This window comes from Drosophila serrata, unplaced genomic scaffold (assembly GCF_035046125.1).
Source record: "Drosophila serrata isolate PLE 108 unplaced genomic scaffold, ASM3504612v1 contig_382, whole genome shotgun sequence".
NCBI classification, from domain to species: Eukaryota; Metazoa; Arthropoda; class Insecta; order Diptera; family Drosophilidae; genus Drosophila; species Drosophila serrata.
The window spans coordinates 1,754,185-1,773,280 of record NW_028257280.1 but is presented as its reverse complement, the minus strand read 5'-3'; the positions used below and the strand labels follow the sequence as shown (position 1 = coordinate 1,773,280).

The following is a 19,096-nucleotide window of genomic DNA, read 5'->3' as shown; positions in this document are numbered from 1 at the left end:
GCGCAGTTCCAGGCTTAATTGCGGTCGAACTTCCTTAAATTAAACTCATAGATAAAGGGAGTACTAATGATGATTTCTTACGGTAAATCATAAGAGAAGCTAATGGCTGGAAATTAAAATAAGAATTGGACCTACATAAATTTGAGAGATTTAAGGGTGTTTCACTTTATAGAAGTTCTCCTGTATGGTTGCCAGGACAACGCGCTTCCTGGCAAAACAAACAAAACCCTGAGAATTCAACTATATTTTGGGAGTTTAGTTACGAAAAAAATATACAAAAATGTCGGACAAAGATCTGGATGCCATTATCCAGGTGACCCAGCAGGTGATGGGCAAGTTCATCAAGAAGCCGCCACTCACCGAGAAGCTTTTGAGGAAGCCTCCCTTCCGCTTCCTCATGGATGTCTTTAACAATGTAAGTGGTTCTATTATAATCCTTAAACCCTCAAGTGTAACATGAGTTATCAGTTTATCAAGCAAACCGGCAAGTTTGACGGCTTGTACACTTCGGAGGAGCAGCAGTTCGAAAACATTACTACGCGTGAGGATAAGTTACGATTCCTGCAAAAGATGATCGATGTAATCAGTGAGTGTTTTACACTTCTCCAATCCCCGATACCCTTTACACCTGCTTTGCTTCCCACAGAGCTCACGACCAAGCAAGACCTCAAGGTGCGCACCTCAAAGATAGTCGCTGGCCAGGAGCCAGAGCTCACCAATGAGCTGCTCCAGGCAATGGCCAGTGTGGCGGAGAAGAACCTGGACTGGGACAGCGCGGTCGATCAGGTGGTTATTGCCCACAGCAAGAGTCCCATCGCCCTGCCGAAACCAACGAAGGAGACCAAGACCTCCAGCAAGAATCCGTCACCAGCCGGCGGAAAGGAGGAGGATCCAAAGCGGCGCAAAGAGAAGCGGACGTCTCCCCAGGAACAAAAGCTGCGGAAGGCCACCACCGAGCCAGGAGCTCGGTCCACACCCACTGAAAAGGACAAGGATAAGACCAAGGCAGTCCCAAAGAAGGCAAAGGTGTCGGGAGCTGAACCCAAACTCAGTCGGCAAAGTTCCAAGCAAAAAAGTCCCTCACCTGTCAAGCTCAAGTCAAAGAACAACAAACAGCAGCTCTCCACAGATAGCGACAATCCCAGCATGTCCATGTCGTCACCAGTACCAGCCAATCAACCAGTAGCTCCCGAAACAGTTCCTACTCTAGTACCAAAGGAGGCTAAGGCAGAGCCTGCCCAGGAAGCAGCTGCTCCTCAACCTGCCGCTTTATCTCCACCCACAGAACCGCCAGAAAGTAGGAAATCCTCTGCCCAGCGTCGCAGTTCTGCCTCATCAAACAGGAGTCGACGCTCCAGTGGATCCCAAAGGCAGCCGGAACCTCCTAGTTCCACTGAAGTCCAGTCCCAGCCAGCATTGCCAAAGGCGGAGTCCAATCCTCCAGCAGATTCTAACAACAACACTAGCAGCGAGCTCAAGCGGGAACTTACCATGTCGAGAGAAAACTCGAAGGAATCGAATCAGCGACCAAGAACCTCGCTGAGACCTCCCTCTGCACGTCCCGCCTCCGCTCGTCCTGGAGCTCCACGACGTCGCAATGTGGAGATTGTTTTGCAGCCCAATGACCAGATCAAGATGTCTGGCATCAATGTGAAGCTGGAAACTTTTGGGGACCTGGACGATGATGGTGAGAACTTGGTAATCATTGAAGATGCCAACTCGCACGACATTGTGGAGGGTAATAAGGCAGACGATCCTTCGCTGGAGGGTCAGCTTGATGCCCAGCAAGGTCGTTTGGTGCAGCAGATCCTAGAGACCCAAAAGGAGTTGGTTCATCAGAACGCCGAGGTAATGGAAGCGGCTCCCTCGTCGGCGACAGTTCGCCAGAGTTCAGCGCGCCAAGTGAACGATCTGCGCGACGTGATCCAGAGCCTTACGAAGGCTGTAAATCCGCTTGGCAAGCTTCTGGACTTTATACCCGAGGACATCGATGCCATGCAACTAGAGCTAACCATGTGGCGTGACACCTACACCCAGGCTGCCATGGAGCTGAAAAGAGAGCGCAGTCTCACAGCTTCGGCCACCGAGCCTATGAAGCACCAGCTCCAACAGATCGAGGCGAGCATTGTGGAGTACCAAGAGCTGGTCGATGAGAGTCGCAACAAGATACTGCAAAATAATGCACGCATTCTCAAGATGCTGATGGAGCAGTAACTGCTACAGAATAAACCAAAGATATAAGAAATTGTAAGGGTTGAACTTGGAGCCTCGAATATTTCATATTAAAAATTATTACTTAAGTTATACAATCAATGTAATCGGTATTTGCTTCAATGGACAAAGTTACTGTCTTCGGAGGAGCAAAGTGTTGACAAATTTACTACACGATCCCCCTGTTAAAAAATAAATGAAACTTTTCCCCATTACCAATTTCCCAATAAGGTTTTACCTTAATCAGAGCCATAAGTCCCACTAAAAAGGCTCGGTTTATAAATTTTCTCACAAAATTTCTGTGCCACTATTTAATATTTTAATTTAAAATACAATATCTATATAAAAAAAGCAATGCATCCATGCATATTACTCATGGTAAACTTTATTCTTAAAAACGTGTATGAATGTGTACAATAATATCAAAAATCCTATGATTGGTTCTTTTTTCAGTTAATTTGTAATTTTGTAGGTTTCAGAAGGCAAAACACAATAACAAGCGGTAATAGTTTCTTATCTAAGGTCACTTGGTGTTCGAACCATAAAATATGCTTAAAAAAATACACTTCCTAGTCAAAACTCAAGGGAAACCCTATTCAGTTCCCTCAATTCCATTCCGATATCCCTTTTGTGCTAAACAGTTCATTTTTTCAAGCCTTTTTTCCTTCGATTTTAGCTATATTCTTATCTTTTTCGACTGCTTCCTCCTCCTCCTCATCGGAATCCAGATCACCTGTGATTGTTTCTTCTATTTCTGTTTTAGACTTCTTCTGATTCTTCAATGTACCTTTCTTTTCCTCTTCCGACTCTCCTTCTTCGTCGTCCTTACACATGCCCCCCAAGCCACCGCCTTCCTCCTGGTCCTCATCGCCCAGTACATACTCGATGACATCGTCAATGGGAAAGTTGTTGAGTAGCGACTTGATGGAGTCGTTGTGTATAACCACGGTGAAGAGCAGCTTGCAGTACTCACGCATCCGGCTACCATAGTCCAATTCCGCGTAGTTCTCACTCCCTTTGGTCAGATCATGGCCGCAGTTCTCGATCACCTTGCAGAGCACCGTCTCCTCGGGGGCATTGGGCCAGCCATACTTCTTTAAGATGGGCGGATCCACCAGCATGTCGATCAGCTTGCCTATGTTTTCCTTTAACTTGAGGTCTTCCTCTGTTAAAACTTCGCCGCTGCCATCTTCCTCGCTGGATGGCTCCTCCTCCAGATTATCCGCGATGGCAGCTGCCAAGCTGGCAGCTAACGACTTCCGCTTCTCCTTCTTGACCACCGGCGAGACCTTTAATCCTTCTTCCTTTTTACTTTCGGGCTTTACTCCCACTGGCGCCTCATCCGTCAGCTGTTCGCCCTCAATATCCAACGGGAGAATCGTATATGTTTCGTTCTCCAGCGTAATAGTCTGAGCCGCCGTCTCATCGGTCTCGTCCACCAGATACTCGCGCACCACAACACCGTTGCCATCCGTTTGGCTTGAAATCAACGAACCGGCTGAAGTGTTCAGCGCCACTGGTACAATCTCCTCATGCTCCTGTTCCTGCTCTTTCACCGGCGCCAATTTGGCTCGCTTGCCACGCTTCGCTGTTAGCGGATCCACGCCAAAGATGTCATCCGGATCACATTCGTGGACGGTGCGAATGTGCCGACGAAGAGTTTCGCAGCTGTCGAAGTTCTTGTCACAAATGGCGCAATCCGTGCGCTCCATAACCTTAGCGGGAGAGCGCTTGGTGGCACGCGTGGGCTTGGCTAAAAAGGCAAGGTTTAAGATCAAAGGAATAGCTTAGGGAAAGGATTATCTTACGTGTGTGAACGCCCACATCCATGTGCTCCTTGAGCTGTGCTGTGCTCCGGAAATTGCGCTTGCATTCGGTGCAGGAGAACACGGGGCGCTTCTGGGAGGAGTGCTCTTTCACATGGCGCTCAAGTCTAGAAGGTTAAATTATACGTTTATGTATAAATATGTATCCTTCTTTATCATGGTTGTTGAGCTACTTACTGCTTCTGCGTCTTGAACTTCTCCTCGCACTGATCGCAGCTAAAGGGACGAACGTGGGTCTTGGAATGCGTGCGCAGCTGGGTAGCCTGGATGAAGCTCTTGCCACACTCCTCACACTTGTGCGGACGCTCTCCCGTGTGACGTTTCATGTGGCGATTGAGCACCTCCTTCACAGCAAAGGCTTGATTGCACTGCAAAGTGGCAATGTCACTTATTAATCGAGTTTTTAAAGTATTAAAAGCAACCTTTACTCACCACAGTGCAGCTGTAGGGCTTCTCGCCCGTATGATAGCGACGATGCTTCTTAAGAGCCACCAAAGCTGAGAACTTCTTCTCACAAAGATCGCAATCAAAGGGCTTCTCGCCCGTATGCGTGCGTATGTGAATGCTGCGTGAGATAAACCATTAATTTCTGGTAATGATTTAAGGAGCAGGCACTTACTTGAGTGTGGACAAGCTGTAAAAGCAATTCTTGCAAACGTGACACATGTACTCCGGCTTCTTCATTACCTGCGTGCCCAAATGCTGCTTCAAGTGCGATCGCAGGTTGTCCAAACGATAAAAAACGCGATCGCACACCTTGCAACTCATGGTATCGGTCTCATTGGCCGAGCAGGCCGAGTACTTCTGATGGCGCTTCAGGTGATAGGAGCGCGTGAAATCCTTTCCGCAGATCTTGCAGGCGTACGGCTTGCCCCGCGACTTGTGCTGTTCCTCGTGCAGCTTGAGCAAGGCCTCGCTGCGCAGATTGGCATTGCAGATGGAGCAGGGAAAGTCACAGAACTCCGAGTGTGTGATAAAGATGTGCCGCTCGTAGCTGGTCTGAGTTTTGAAAGACTTTGGGCAGTCCGGACAGTTGATGTGCCCCAACTGGAGAAGGAATAGGATAAAGTAAGTCCTACAACACTAAATTAAATACAAAAACAAACTCACATGGAAGGTGTCGTAGCTTTCGCTGCAGCAGAAACAGATATCCTTTTTTTCCATCACCACTGCATCCTTCTCGATCTTCTCCAGGTTCTTGAGCATGTCCGCTTTGCGCAGATGGTAACCGCTGTCATAGCGACAGAACTCTAAATGCTTTGTGAGGCTCTTAATGCGCCGGAACGTTTTGTAGCACTTGCCGCACACATGTTCCACAATCTCCTTCATCCCGCCTTTGCCAGATTCGTCCTTATCCGCTTCGCCACCTTCCTCCTCCTCCTCCTCCTCGTCGTTTTCGGTGACGACAATTTCCTCCTGGCCATTCGTTCGTTCCAAAGTTCCGGGCACCACCTCGTCGTCGTCGGCCAGTATGAAGGCAATGGTCTCGGTCTCCTCGTTATCTGACGTCACCGCACGGTGCGCCGTGGTAACAGCTTGCTGCTTGCTGTTCTCCAACTTGACCGCTTGAAGCACGTAGTGATCCATCTTTTGCTTCTTGCTTTGCGAGGGACGGAGCTTGGTTTCCAAGGCTGTATTGACGGTGGTCGAAGCAGGCCGCTTTACATTTAGGATCTTCACTGAGGTGGAGGTGGCGGAGGTGTTGCGTTGACTGGTCTTAGATGTGGAGCCACGTTTCTCGGTCTTTGGCAGGCCCAGAGCCTCGTCATTGAGTATTTTGATGCGGGATCCCGCTCCCCCGCTACCGCTGTTGCGCTTTTCCGCCTTGGTTGGCGAAACAGACTGAGACGCTGCAGCGGCCTCGTTTAGGAGCTTCATACGCGTGGCGGGGCGCGACGATTCCTTTGGCGGCGAGACGTTCTCCACGCCCAGAATCTTGATCCCGCCCTTCTTGTCCTTGGACGCGCTCATCGTGTCCAGCTCAGAACCTGCAGGAGATGAGGGGTACAGGTAAGATAAATTCGGAGTCTGCCGGAGTCTGGGGATTATTTGCAAGGATCAGTGGCCCGGGATTTAGTCTACTTTTAGGCACGTGATTTATTGAAAATTTGATTTTGCCAGCGTCAGCAACGCCTAGAAGCAGTTCACAGAAGATCAAAATGGCGGCCAGCACGAATAATCACACAAGTGCGAGAGGGACGACTCTACCCTAGGCCCCTCGACGCACAGCAACAAGTTTTTGACTCGCTCTCGCCGCCTCGTCGTCTTCTCAACAAAATATAATACAAAAAGTGGTTGAAAAATTCTAATACACACAAGGGAATTCGTTGCATACTTTTTAATATTAATTATTTTGCATAGCTCAGAAGGATGTGACGATTTTGACCCGGCTCCTGTTCCTACACCTTTCTCAATTCTGTCCCCGAAGCCACGAAAGAAAGTGATGACCCGCAAACCGAAGAGCAAAGCAAACGCCAATTGCAAAGTCATCAACTGGGTTTTCTCGGTCACAGTGGGCGGGTACTTATCAAAATGTGTGTCACTAGGGGGTTGGGGGTTTAATCTTGAATATAATCACACTTTACCTTGTTTTATGTTTATGGTTTAAAACACAACGCGGAGACTGCAAGCTAGAGCTGTAAAATTTTCGATTGGACTATCTCGATGTCTTTGAGTTGGCCGGCATGATCGATTGCTCAACTATCGATAGTAATATATTCTAATATTAATTTTAATTTGTCGGATGTTTCGGCAAAAAATATATTTATAAAGACATTTTATGGTAGCCATTGTCTAAAAACACTGAATTCATCGTATTTAAAATATATAAAAGCGGTCTTATTTTTATGGCCAATTATCGATGTATCGATACCATTCAAAGTCTCACCTCTATTCTGCCGAGCCGCTTGTTTTCGCCCGAACCAGGTAAATAAATCAGTAAAACGTAAAAATAAGTGGTAAATAAGCTCTATTTTATAACCTACTAGACGCTATGACCACCGCCTTCGACGCTGCGCACACGGAGGGCCCCGGCTTCGTGGGAATCCGTTTCTGCCAGGAGTGCAACAACATGTTGTACCCCAAGGAGGACAAGGAGAACAAAATTCTGCTGTACGCATGCCGAAACTGTGACTACAAACAGGAGGCGGACTCCAACTGCATTTACGTTAACAAGATTATGCACGAAATTGACGAGCTGACGCACATTGTGCCCGATGTGATATCGGACCCGACGCTGCCGCGCACCGAGGACCATGCCTGTCCCAAGTGCTCGCATCGGGAAGCGGTCTTCTTCCAGGCGCAAACCCGGCGCGCCGAAGAGGAGATGCGACTGTATTATGTGTGCACCAACCAGAATTGCACCCATCGCTGGACAGAGTAATTGTAGCCCTAAGTGTAAGCAATCAAAGTAAACAACAAATCAATATAAAACGATCTACATCTAGTATTTCCAAATGGGGCGCCGCCGCGTCGATAGTGAGCCGCAAAGAGGTCTCACTTGGTGCTTAATATGTGATTGGCACAGCTGTAACAACTTATTACAGTGAATGTTGGCTTGGACCATCTTAAATTTTCAAAAACAGTAGTAGAGATTCATATTATCCTCTATACAGGTTTTCAACAAAACTCGTTATAACAATACATATATTTGGATTCGAAATATGATTTACAAAGAATGACTTTAGTCAGCTAGAAATAACTTAATTGTTCGTTTAACTTAAAAAATTCTTTGAAGTCAAAATATTTAATTTAAGACCTACAAAAAAATTAACCTCCAAGAAAATTATTTGTCATATATTTATAATTTTTAGATCACTAGATCAAGATCTTTCAGACTTCTTCAGAAATATCCACTGTAATTGTTGTCGAGCGAGAAACGCGAATCATTCCTCCGAGCGCATGCAAAATTCCAGATTTCTCACACGGTGACAATAAATTCTCCATATATCTATATCATTGTTCTGCTGCCTCTAATCGAAGCTGACAAAAAAATAGGGGCGGAACGAGACGAAGAAATGATGGGACAAGTTTGTTGTGCGTATCAAGCCGATTCGGCGGATTCTGTGGACTTGGCCCGCCTCGCTAAGTTTAGTATACGCTTAGAACTTGGCGCGACGTGTTGATTGAATCGCTTAGAAATGTGCTAGAGCTAATAACGATATATCCGTAAATCGAATATAAAACAAGTAAACAGGAGTCCCCAGCAAGCGGGTATTAAATAATAATATAAAATGGCCAAGCCAAGGTCGTCGGCGGATGCCTCCGCTGCCGGAGCCGGAGCAGATGCAGAGCCCAAGCTTAATTATTTCCAGAAGCTATGGCGCTACCGGCACTACCTGGTCATCGAGCCCTTCTTCTTCTTTTACTTCATGGCCTCCATTTTCAATGCGGTGGCCATGCAGAATTTCCCCCTGGAAAAGGCCTGCCGGGTGAACTTTGGTTACAACAAGTTGGTCTGCGACACAATGCTGGACAAATCCGAGCTGGGCATCGAGTGCGACGACTTTGACTTTGCCAATACCACGCTGGGAGCCACACCCGACCTGGCTGGCCTGGTGGTGGCATCGCCCGGCTTCAACTATACCGTCTGCAAGGCGGAACTTGAGGCACAGATCCTCGCCTCCGATGTCTCCGGAAAACGAGCTCCGATGGGTAAAGAGAAAGATATTCGCCATATATCATCTGCTCATAACACGAGTCGTTCATTAAATATACGCGTTTGGTGTTTGGCATTAGCATTGCTTAAAAAAATTCAGGTTTGTGCTTAAATTAAACTCGAATTCCCATCTTAACTCCTCTGCATATTAAGAGACGCGCTTACCCCTTTTGGGATGCACAGAGAAAAATAATAATGATGGACAATTCGCCAAATAGTTATTTTATACATTTGAACATTGACATTATTATAAGACTACTCACTCCCTAATTTTCCAATAATATTTTAAAATCGTACTATTTAGCTAAAATTGTATTGTTTAATTTTAAAGACTGTATCAGGAACAACTGAGAACACCAAACGGAAAACACTAAACTTTTTTAATTATTGAAATTTCTCAAAACTTGTCTTCAAAATTATTGTTTATTTTGCTTTAAGTGTACATTTCTTGACCAGAAGGAATCCATGTCTTTTGATGGATGTCGTCGGAAATTAGCAGTTATCCGAACATCTAATTACCTTCTTTAATTGATTCGCTCGTGAGTTCGAGTTCTCTTCGCCGTCTGATGGTGCTAAAAAAAGAAGGAAAAAATTCCCCATTATATCGTTTGGTGATTAATTTAGAGCCGCGTCGTCGAGAGAGGCCTTAGCCTAGTAGTCACTGCTGGATCGTAATCGTAATCGCAATAGCTCAAACTTCGAAACCTGTTCTTACATCGATTTGTGTTCGACTTTCGTGGGTTCACTGCCATTGTCATTGCCATTGCCATGGATAATATTATTATTTAAGATTCCCAATCCAGCGAAATCATCGACCGAATATATAATTTGCATAATGCTAAACGGAATTCCGGTTCTCAGAGTCACACTTGAAACGTCTTCTCTTCATGTTAGATAGCTTAGAAGTTATTGCTTAGATAATTATAATTACTTTTCAATTGCATCAGGGTTCGATAATGGCAGCTTAAAATAATTGAAAGATCATGTCATACATGGAGATTGCAATTGCTATTATTCTATCACTGCACTTTTTCACTAAAATAATGCCTACCGTAAAATCTTTAACGATAACAAGTTCCAATTGAAGAACAAGTTCTATGCATATCTAATGAATTTGGCTTAAAGAAATTTTATCAAAACTCGCTAAGCGTGTTTAATTATAAACAAAAAACAATAGGATTTTTAAAAAAGACTCAACACCATAAACATTTCATAAACATAGAATTCCTTTTATTAAATTCTCAAGGTACTTGTAAAGTTATTATGTGTGTGAAGCTTCTTGGTATTTATTGACTATATAACAATTGTTAAATAGGATCTAGTATCTTAACCTTGACCTATTACTAAATATATCTAATTTTGCATGAGTTAATATTCTTTAGCTAATTACGATGAGAATTTATATACGGATTCCCAGCTCCTCTTGCTTTTTCTGCTAACCAGCTTAATTTTCACAAACGTGTTTTTAAACATTTTTGGCACCTTCAAGTTTATATTCCGCTAGATAAATATGAGAGGTATAATATTAAATTTGTTTAGATTTTAAAAATCTTATTAAAAGACCCTAAAAATTCAAAGAAAAACCTTTAAGTTTAAATATCTAATCGATCTAATAAGAATGTATAAAACTGTATAACTAATACATGAAGAGCTCATTATAAAGTCAATTTATAATGCGCTCTTCATGTATCTCTGGCCTGCCTGTAGAATCTGCTTTTTCATATTTTGAAAACACCTTCCAAGTGTTACATATTTATAATTAATAGTTATATATTTTCTCCACAGCTGCCATCTTTCCCTTGATTGTCCTCCTGTTCGCTGGAGGTTGGGCTGATCGGTACAATAAGCGAAAGCCTTGTATGATTATGCCCATTGTTGGAGAGGCCTTGGGATTCACTTGTAAGTTTTTTAAATTCCTTTAAATAGATTCTATTTTAATAAAAAAATACCTACACTCTTTAGGCCAGATCATCTCGTCGATCTTTTTCGATTCGCTGCCCATGGAGTTTGGCGCATACTGCGAGGCAATAGTGCCGGCACTCTTTGGAGGATTGACATTCTGTTTAATGGCCATCTATAGTTATATTACCATTGCTACACCGGAGGAGGATCGCGTTTTTCGGTTTGGCATCTTCGCCATGTTTGTCACAGGAGTTCCCTTTATAGGTCAACCAATTAGTGGATTATTATTCACTACACTTGGCTATACCTGTGAGTTGAATTGAGCTTAAAGGAATACAACTTCTTTCGTTTTTTGTGACTAACCTTTTCTTCTATTTTCCAGGGTCCTTTGCCACAGCCATCCTTTTCCAGATTATAGCCATACTATACATCATCTTCTTTGTGAAGGAGGTAAAGACCACGCCACAGACCACAGCTACAGCCACGAATGGAACCCAAGCGAATGAGCCACCGCCACTACCAACCACCTTGCCACCTAAACAAGGCGCCGAGAATATGGCCTATGAAACCACTAACGTGGACGAGCTGCAGGGCAACAAGAACGTCAACTTCCAGCTAACACCGCACATGGTGGAGCCCAAGGTGGAGGCTGTGCCGCCAAGGAAGTCCCTGTTTAAGGAACTCTTCGATCCCACTCTCGTGATTGACTGCATCAAGTTCCCGCTGGTGAAGCGACCCAATAACGGACGCATGCTGCTCATCCTGCTGCTGTGCGCCTACTTCCTGACTGTGGGTCCCGTTTCCGGGGAGAACGACTACTGGTACCGGTTCACCCTGAAGAAGCTCTCGTGGAACGGCAACGATTTTAGCATCTACCTGACCCTGTCCAGTGGAGCGGCCCTGGTGGGCACCTTTATCGGTACGGCCATTCTGAGCAAGCTGCTCAAGGTGTCCGACTCCATGATCGGCATGCTCTCCGCTTTGTCCATCGTCTGCTCCCGCGTCCTGTTTGTGAGTGTCCTCGAAACATTGTAAAATTGTATGTCCACGATTTGATTTCTTGATTTTCCCAGGCCTTTGCCAGCACCACTGCTTCCTTTTACGTGGCCGGAGTGGTGGACATGTTCGTCAGTCTACGTGTGATTGCCATTAAGACCGTCGGTTCCAGCATTGTGGCTGGTGATGAACTGAGTAAGTTACATATTTTTTTTATAACTCTATTACATTTATATATATAACTCTATTATATGATATAGTCGTCCGATTTTCATAAAATTAAAATCAGAATTCTAGAATAGTAAAAAAGGGCTAACACAAATTTGATGAAAATCTGTTAAAAACTGAAAAGTTCTAATTTTTTATGACATTAATTTATCGATCGTTCCTATGACAGCTATATGATATAGTAGTCCGATTTTCATACAATTTTTCACAAAATTGTAGAATATTATAATAAGGTTATATATTTTTTTCACAAAATTTTTCGATTGTTCCTATGACAGCTTTATATATACATATATATAACCATATTATAATATTCTACAATTTTGTGTAAAATTGTATAAATATATATATATATGGTCCGATTTATATACTAGTAAAATTATATAGACGAACAACTTCATAGTTTTATTCAAATAGCTTGCTCTTAAATTTGTTTCAATACAAATCTCGCACATATAATTCTCAACTGGTTCTAACATCCCCGGAACGAAGTGACTTCTGCCGACCAAGTCTTAGAAATGTGTTGTGTTATAAAAGTTGCAAGTCATTGTTTATTGGTATTCATAGCTACTTACTGGTCATTGTTACTTACTGGTCATTGTTACTTACTGGTCATAGATACTTCCTGGTCAAAGTTACCTACTGATCAGAGTTAATTGCTGATCATATTTACTTAATGGGTACACTACTGATGATAGTTACTTAATGTTCATTGATATTTACTGGTCATAGATACTTTCTGGTCAAAGTTACTTACTGTTCCATAAAACCATAAATAAATTCTGAAGAATTAATCAAAACTGAACTTTAATGATCATCAATTTATTAATATTTTTTTTATGAACGGGTGATATAAAATTATTTCTTGAATTTTGAAATTTCAGGTAAAATGTACTCCATCTTTGGGATTAGTGAACCGATTGCCCAATTTATTTTCCCGCCCATCTTTAGTGAGATCTATAAAAGCACCGTGGACACATTTCCCGGTGCTATTTGGCTCTTTGGCGAAGTCTTCTACATTCCCAATGTCCTGGTCTTTGTGTAAGTTTTCTATACAAACATTTGGCCAAGGAAAGTTTATTAAATTATCAATTTTTACAGTGTTTGCTACTTCCTTTTGAGACGACGGAAGGCGACGGGTGAGAAGAATGCCGTGGAGCTGGAGCAAAACGCAGTTAATGGAGCTAATGGTTCCAATGGTGCTAACCGCACAAATGTGCCCGATAGTGAAATAACTAGTCTCTAAAGTAATTTATGACAGTCCCGTGTTGCTTTTATATATTTAATTACATTAAAGAAAACTGTAAATTTTTGTATTTATTGATATTTTTATTTCCTAAAGTCCCAGCATGGCTTACTTCCTCCTCCGGGACTGAAGGAGCAAGAAGCAAAAAGATGCCTTGAAGCTGAATCAGATTTAGCTTGGATTAACTAATCAGTGTCCTGCAATTGGAGGAGCTCTATTTTTTGCATGAAAATAAAATAAATGTTTATTTTTGGAAACACATAAATCCGCTCGTAAATCAACTTATCCGAAGGTGAGCTTTGAACGGACACTTTGCTGCCCCTGGCACTGGTCGCAAATTACTTTTTTCGGCCACTTTTAGTTTAAGCCTTTCACTTTTCCATACCCCCGGCCACCTCCACACCAACTTTCCTTGTGAAAAGCGGGGCAAAAACGGGTAGTTTTCCAATCAGCAAATGCATTCAGTATGAGCAGCCAGCTGGCGCAGAGTGGGCGTGGCCATATGTGTGGAGGCGACTCTGAAACAATTGGGTGCTAATAATCCCGGTTAATCTGCGTAAGTGTGTGTTTCTGGGGGCATCGAAGCAAGAATCCCCCGGCGTAGAAGACACCATCATGGCCATGGCCGAGCATCGATATAAAAGCCCAGCCGCCGAGGCTCCTAGGCTCAGACGTAACAGTGCCTCGAACGCGTACCCATCTCTAGTCATCCATTCCCTTCGAGAGTGTCGAGTCCTGTGTACCGGGACTTCCCTTCTCATCCGCGTCATGATGCGTCTCCTGCTGCTGCCTCTGTTCCTCTTCACCCTGTCCATGGCCTGCATGGGCCAGACTTTCCAGTATTCACGGGGCTGGACCAACGGCAAGAGGGCTTTGAGTCCGGCCGCATCACCGCTGCTGGGCAACGGTGGACACTTCCACCGGAGCAATGAGTTGGCCTACACGGATCTCTATGATCTGCAGGATTGGAGCAGTGAGCGGCGATTGGAACGGTGAGTTAATGAATATATGTTTTAAATTTGTCATACGCAATAACTCAAGGCCTAGATTATAAAAGTATATCCTGAGGGAAAGTCCGATTTTAAATATAAAAAAAATACCGTCCTCAATCAAGTTTAAAAACCCGAAATGTGTGGTTTTTTAAAAATTAAATGATAAAAAAGATAAAATATTTTAGTAGAAGTGATAAAAGAATAATAATAATATTAGTTTTCAATATTAAATAATAATATTTCCAGTTGCCTGTTACAACTCCAACGCTCATTGATCGGTCGCAACTGCGCCCCCGGCATGGACTTAAACCGCGTTGGGGATGCCGATTCCGGTGATAACTCCCATCTACTCCCCAGACTCAATGGCAACCTCAATAGTGAAAACGTTCTGTATTCCAACATTAACTCGAACTCCAATCGGCATCGCCAGTCGAACGAGCTGCTCGAGGAGCTGAGTGCCGCCGCCAGTAGCGGAGGAGGAGGCTCATCCTCCGAGCCCAATGTTTTTGGAAAGCATTAGTTCGAATTTCTTTATGTCTATACAAATATTATTCTTAAACTAGCAAAAAGTGCTACAAAAATGTAAAAAAAAAGAAACAAAACCATGTTGTTTTATATGTTTAAATTAAATGAGGCTTTTTATTGAAAACTTGAAGAGTATTTTAAATCCGAGTTGGGCACAAAATATAACAAGAAGTACCACTATATCGATTCGAAAATAAAATAACATGTTGTAAGTTAGCTTTTGTAAGTTAGAAAGAGCTTTATGATCATTTTCTATTCATAATCGGAACTGGTAATCTGTAATCAATCTCTAATCTGGTTGCGGGTAAGCCCATCCAGTGAATCGTGCCTCTCCACAGTGAACTGGTCTCAGTTCTCGTTCACACTTCACCATCATCGGATCGGATCGGATCAGTATGACGATCGATTGGCTAACCTTGCTGGCTTTCTTCCTCAGTGCATCATCCAACTGGGCGCTGGAAATACCAAAACACAATTGCTCGCACTTCACCTACCGACAGCTGCCGAGTGGAGGGTGGATCGGGATTTTCCAGGCCCCCAACGCCGGGATCCTTGAGTTCGACTGGAAGGTCTTATTTGCTACAAGCGTAGCCAACCAAGTGAGTGAGGGTCCAAGGTAACGGACAGGGGATACGTATTTGTTTTCAATTCAAACGTGTTGCAGGATAGGATCAGGTTTCTCAAGCACTTTCCCAGCGAAGAAGAAAACCTGGCTAATATACGGAGAGGAGGCAGGGCCCAAGTATTCGCTACTTTGGAGGAATCTGAGAATACATTACCATCGCTTAAAACACTCATGCTGAATAACGTGGTACTGTGTAGCGAATGTGAGTACTATCATGAAACCTAATGAACTTTTTTTGTTTATCCTTCTACATATGTATGAATGTATGTATGTACATCTTACAGATTCTTCTTCCAAAGGCATTGATTTTGCCCTGTTGTCTTGGGTAGTCCAGCAGCCCAAGATCCGGACGGACTTCGAAGAGTGTGGACAGGAGGGCTTCGTGGCGACCCAGCATGGGGGTGACCTCGTCACAAGGGGTCAATACCCTTGGCTGGCGGCCCTTCTCGAAGGCAATTCCTCAATTACCTACAAGTGTGTGGTCTCTGTCATCTCCAAGCGAACTGTGATCACAGCGGCCCACTGCATCTACGGCAAGCCCGCCAGCCAGCTGTGGGTGTATTTGGGACGGCACGACCGCAACCAGATCCTGGAGGACGGGGCCGAACTGGTCGGTGTGTCCAATGTGCTCACTCCACTCCAGTACAGCGGGAATCCTGTCCCAGACTCGGACGTGGGCCTGCTGGTGCTGAAGTATCCGATATGGTACACTAAGTACATTCAGCCCCTCTGCCTGTGGAGCTCTGATTTATCCGTGCCAGCGAGAGAAGGGGAGACCGGTTCGGTGGCCGGATGGGGATTCGATAGGTCTGGCCTTAAGACACGCTATCCCAAGGCGGTAAGTGTGCGGCTGGTGGCGAGGGATCAGTGTCTCATTAAAATGAAGAAGGCGCAGGACTTTATAACCGAACGGACGGTTTGTGCTGGTAACTCGGAATCACAGGGTCCTTGTTTTGGCGACTCTGGAGCAGCGTTGATTGTCCTTCGAAATAACCGCTGGGTAATGCGTGGTATAGTTTCCATATCGCCAAGTCGGGGAGAAAACTGTGACCTGAGCAATTACGTAATCTACTGTGACATTTCCCAGCATCTCGGTTGGATCGAACAGAACATTGTCAAGTAATGAGTATTGTAATAATAACTAAAATGTCTAACCCAAGGGACTTGATATTTTGTTAATCGAAAGAAAAAATCCGATATGATGAATCGCGCTCAATATTCGATAATAAATGGCAAAAACTTATAATTCGAAAATTAATTTAACTTTAAAATATTTAAGTTAATATTTAAGTTATAATAAGTTATATTATTCAATTCGTTTGCCTTTTTCCAATTAAATGGGCCGATATAGCAAACAGAATATTAATTATAGATTTTGTGCTAAACTGTAATAATATCGACTTATAAATGTCGTTTGTTTAAAGATTCAGTTTAATTTCATTTTAAAAATTCTAAATTATCAAGCAATAAAAATACACAATAAATACTGGCTTACTGCTCGCTCCCTCCAGGTGCCTTGGGCTACATTTCGATGTCTCGGAGCACACTATCGCTGATATTTTGCAGATCATCCTCGTCGCCTTGATCAAAATCGAATTTGCGGGACATATTTAGGAAATTCATGTTATTCTCCGAGTTTAATTCGGCGTCAAGGGACTGTGGACCCTGCGAAGAAAATTGTAAGAGGTACAATTAGTTAGTGTCGTTTTAGGGGATTACCACCACTCACATCAATGGTTACGTCGTTGAGAAGTATGCGAGGAGACATTCGTGGAATTCCCTCAGTAGGACCAGTTACCAATGCATCCAGTCTTCCCGAAGGCGAAGTGCTATGATTATGCGTATTTCTTGAGGCATTTAGTACCTTCATCACCGCTGCGTTCTTTGCAACCAAGGAACTATTGGTCTCGGAGTTTCGAGCAATGCGTTCAATGCGCGTGCACTCACTGACGTCTGTCGCCAGCGATACAGTCTCTGGTGAAATGGCCAGAGATGGTGAGGCCTCCTCATTGAAGCCAAACGAGGCCTGCAACTCTTTCCACTTGCTCCCCAAGGCGGAAAGATTTGGTTGTGGCGCCGCTCTGGGCTTCGTTGCATTCTTTTGAATGGTACGCAGCATCTGCAGGGGATCATTGATCTTGGATCGGTTCATTGTACTATTAAGATCGTTTCCAGCCGTGGACAGATCAGGATCCTTTGGTTTTCGGGCTGAACGAGGAGGAGCAGGAGCTGAACAATGAAAAAATTGACTGAAAGTGTTCTGTTGTCCGGACAATCAACCCTTGCTTCTTACCCAACAAACTGCTGTTGAATGTTGTCTCGTACTGCTTGGTATTAAAGTCGCCCTGAAGAGCCAGGCGCACTGGAGCGCTGCGTCCAGTGCCGGTAGCCAAATCGATCCGGATGGGCGGCGTTGATATAAACTTCATACCGATGCTTTGGGGGCGACTATCGAAGTGAGGCGTAAGTGGCGGCCGGCTTCCTTGGTTCCCCTGACTTGATTCGGCCTTTTGTTTCAAGATGCCGAGCCGCGTAATCAGATCCTTCTGCACATGGCTGAGTTGTCCCTCGATCTGGGAGACCTCCTCATGTAACGCCTGAAGATCCTTGGAGACGAACGCATTGGACTCGTTGCAGTGGTCATGGGCATCCAGTTGTTCGGCCATGGACCCGCTTATGCGATTAAATGCGTCTATAAGGGACTCAACCTTGGAGCCGCCCGGTTGATGGAAGAAGTCTGCCGATGAAAGAAAATTTTGTAATTATTTTTTAATTGAATTGTTATGAACAAATTACCTCCTCCTCCAAAGGCTTCCCTGTCTAGTAATCCTCGCGTGCCGCGTAGCGTCTGCTCCACCTGCTCCTGGCTCTTGTTGTGCTCCGCCTGCTTGGACTGAAAGTGTTCAATGTCCTCCTTCACACCACAGAGAGCCTCTAGCTCTGCCGCCGCCCACTTGGCGGGTTGGTTCACTATCTGCTCTAGGCGACGGCTATTGGTGGCCTCGCATTCGTCCAGGAAGCCTTCATCTAAGAGTTGTGCCTCGGGCACACCGACCTCCGCAGATATGTCAGCAGTGAAGCCACGAATTTTCTGGATATTGTGCCGCAATAGGGACATGTTCTCTTCTAAATCCGTCAGGTACGCCGAGGCATACTCCTTCATCAAAGCGTTCTGACGAGCCATTACTTTGGCACTCTTGGGCGGCATAGTGGGCGCGTCCTGGGCGAGCGCCTTCTCGCGCAGCTTGATCTGCTCTTGGATCACAAAGCTGACCAGCTCGAGCAGGAAATTGATGAATCGCATGCCCCCAGGCATCACCACCAAGTAGGACTGAATGTTGGGCCACCACTGCAGCTGGTGCTTCTCTTTCAGGTGCTTCAGGTACTCCACCGTGCTTGCGCGGAAGTTCGCCTCGGCCTTCTTGTCAGTGATGGGCCAGAAGAAGCGGCGCTTGAACTCAGCGGGGTCCAGCAGGCGAAAGAGGTAGTGCATCACGTGAAAGAATGCCAACTGGTTGGGCTTGAGAAACATGTCCCACGCGAGCAGTTTGCGCAGCTCGTCGGAAGCTGGGTGGACCAGGGCCAAGCCCTGGAGCTTTCTGTACAGTTTCTCGCTGTGCTCCTTCTCCTCCGCCTTCCAGGTAGCTGCGCGATCCATGATCTCTTGTCCTTGTTCCTCGTCCTAAATGCAAAGAAACTGGTTGAGAACTACATATGCTTTGCGTTGTTTTTTTTTATTTTTTACCTTCGCAAAATGGCGGTTTATTTTGAAGTTTTCCTCTTCTTTATTCGACTTAGTGTGACCAAATCGTAAAATTAATAAGGGAAAACCTGGCAAATTAAGATGTTCTATTTATTATTTTATTTATAAAATTTTAGCGATTTTTA

The 19,096-nt window shown here is 44.5% G+C and overlaps 7 protein-coding genes and 1 long non-coding RNA gene across 11 annotated transcripts; 5 read left to right on the top strand and 3 right to left on the bottom strand.

The window, feature by feature from the left end:
- The first annotated feature begins 130 nt into the window (after nt 1-130).
- IFT54 (intraflagellar transport 54) lies at nt 131-2,566 on the top strand. Its single transcript, XM_020956254.2, has 3 exons — nt 131-415; nt 469-586; nt 647-2,566. The coding sequence occupies exons 1-3, from the start codon at nt 281-283 to the stop codon at nt 2,212-2,214; spliced, it is 1,821 nt and encodes a 606-aa protein (XP_020811913.2). The 5' UTR covers nt 131-280; the 3' UTR covers nt 2,215-2,566.
- A 4-nt stretch (nt 2,567-2,570) lies between these two features.
- su(Hw) (suppressor of Hairy wing) lies at nt 2,571-7,026 on the bottom strand. Of its 2 annotated transcripts, none has more exons than XM_020956250.2 (7): nt 6,623-7,026; nt 5,148-6,025; nt 4,657-5,084; nt 4,470-4,602; nt 4,215-4,405; nt 4,020-4,144; nt 2,571-3,964 (listed from the first exon to the last, which is right to left on the bottom strand). In XM_020956250.2, exons 2-7 carry the CDS (start codon nt 6,006-6,008, stop codon nt 2,862-2,864), a joined length of 2,841 nt encoding a protein of 946 aa, XP_020811909.2. In that variant the 5' UTR covers nt 6,009-6,025; nt 6,623-7,026; the 3' UTR covers nt 2,571-2,861. The 2 variants fall into 2 exon arrangements, with proteins under 2 accessions (XP_020811909.2, XP_086696374.1); XM_086840248.1 differs by lacking the exon at nt 6,623-7,026 and adding an exon at nt 6,373-6,513.
- Nucleotides 6,788-10,652, top strand: Polr2I (RNA polymerase II subunit RpII15). 3 transcript variants are annotated; one of them, XM_086840264.1, is made up of 3 exons: nt 6,788-6,962; nt 7,025-7,433; nt 10,480-10,652. In XM_086840264.1, the coding sequence occupies exons 1-2, from the start codon at nt 6,884-6,886 to the stop codon at nt 7,417-7,419; spliced, it is 474 nt and encodes a 157-aa protein (XP_086696390.1). In that variant the 5' UTR covers nt 6,788-6,883; the 3' UTR covers nt 7,420-7,433; nt 10,480-10,652. The 3 variants fall into 3 exon arrangements, with proteins under 3 accessions (XP_086696390.1, XP_086696391.1, XP_020811924.2); XM_086840265.1 differs by lacking the exon at nt 10,480-10,652 and adding an exon at nt 7,850-7,989; XM_020956265.2 differs by lacking the exon at nt 10,480-10,652 and adding an exon at nt 7,484-7,989 and having other exon boundaries at nt 6,789-6,962.
- Nucleotides 7,972-13,136, top strand: LOC110186926 (putative peptidoglycan muropeptide transporter SLC46). Its single transcript, XM_020956252.2, has 7 exons — nt 7,972-8,690; nt 10,480-10,593; nt 10,657-10,905; nt 10,979-11,607; nt 11,670-11,787; nt 12,705-12,861; nt 12,922-13,136. Exons 1-7 carry the CDS (start codon nt 8,270-8,272, stop codon nt 13,064-13,066), a joined length of 1,833 nt encoding a protein of 610 aa, XP_020811911.1. The 5' UTR covers nt 7,972-8,269; the 3' UTR covers nt 13,067-13,136.
- On the bottom strand, nt 9,099-9,602 carry LOC147642550 (uncharacterized). Its single transcript, XR_015273331.1, has 2 exons — nt 9,410-9,602; nt 9,099-9,266 (listed from the first exon to the last, which is right to left on the bottom strand). It is a non-coding gene; the product is annotated as an uncharacterized LOC147642550 (long non-coding RNA).
- Nucleotides 13,137-13,537: 401 nt separating the features above from the next.
- Crz (Corazonin) lies at nt 13,538-14,707 on the top strand. Its single transcript, XM_020956264.2, has 2 exons — nt 13,538-14,058; nt 14,305-14,707. The coding sequence occupies exons 1-2, from the start codon at nt 13,682-13,684 to the stop codon at nt 14,576-14,578; spliced, it is 651 nt and encodes a 216-aa protein (XP_020811923.2). The 5' UTR covers nt 13,538-13,681; the 3' UTR covers nt 14,579-14,707.
- A 160-nt stretch (nt 14,708-14,867) lies between these two features.
- On the top strand, nt 14,868-16,692 carry LOC110186930 (chymotrypsin-like protease CTRL-1). Its single transcript, XM_020956256.2, has 3 exons — nt 14,868-15,182; nt 15,248-15,410; nt 15,493-16,692. The coding sequence occupies exons 1-3, from the start codon at nt 14,979-14,981 to the stop codon at nt 16,329-16,331; spliced, it is 1,206 nt and encodes a 401-aa protein (XP_020811915.2). The 5' UTR covers nt 14,868-14,978; the 3' UTR covers nt 16,332-16,692.
- Nucleotides 16,622-19,086, bottom strand: dgt6 (dim gamma-tubulin 6). Its single transcript, XM_020956251.2, has 5 exons — nt 18,954-19,086; nt 18,005-18,890; nt 17,502-17,945; nt 16,938-17,437; nt 16,622-16,873 (listed from the first exon to the last, which is right to left on the bottom strand). Exons 2-5 carry the CDS (start codon nt 18,864-18,866, stop codon nt 16,730-16,732), a joined length of 1,950 nt encoding a protein of 649 aa, XP_020811910.2. The 5' UTR covers nt 18,867-18,890; nt 18,954-19,086; the 3' UTR covers nt 16,622-16,729.
- Nucleotides 19,087-19,096: the final 10 nt, after the last annotated feature.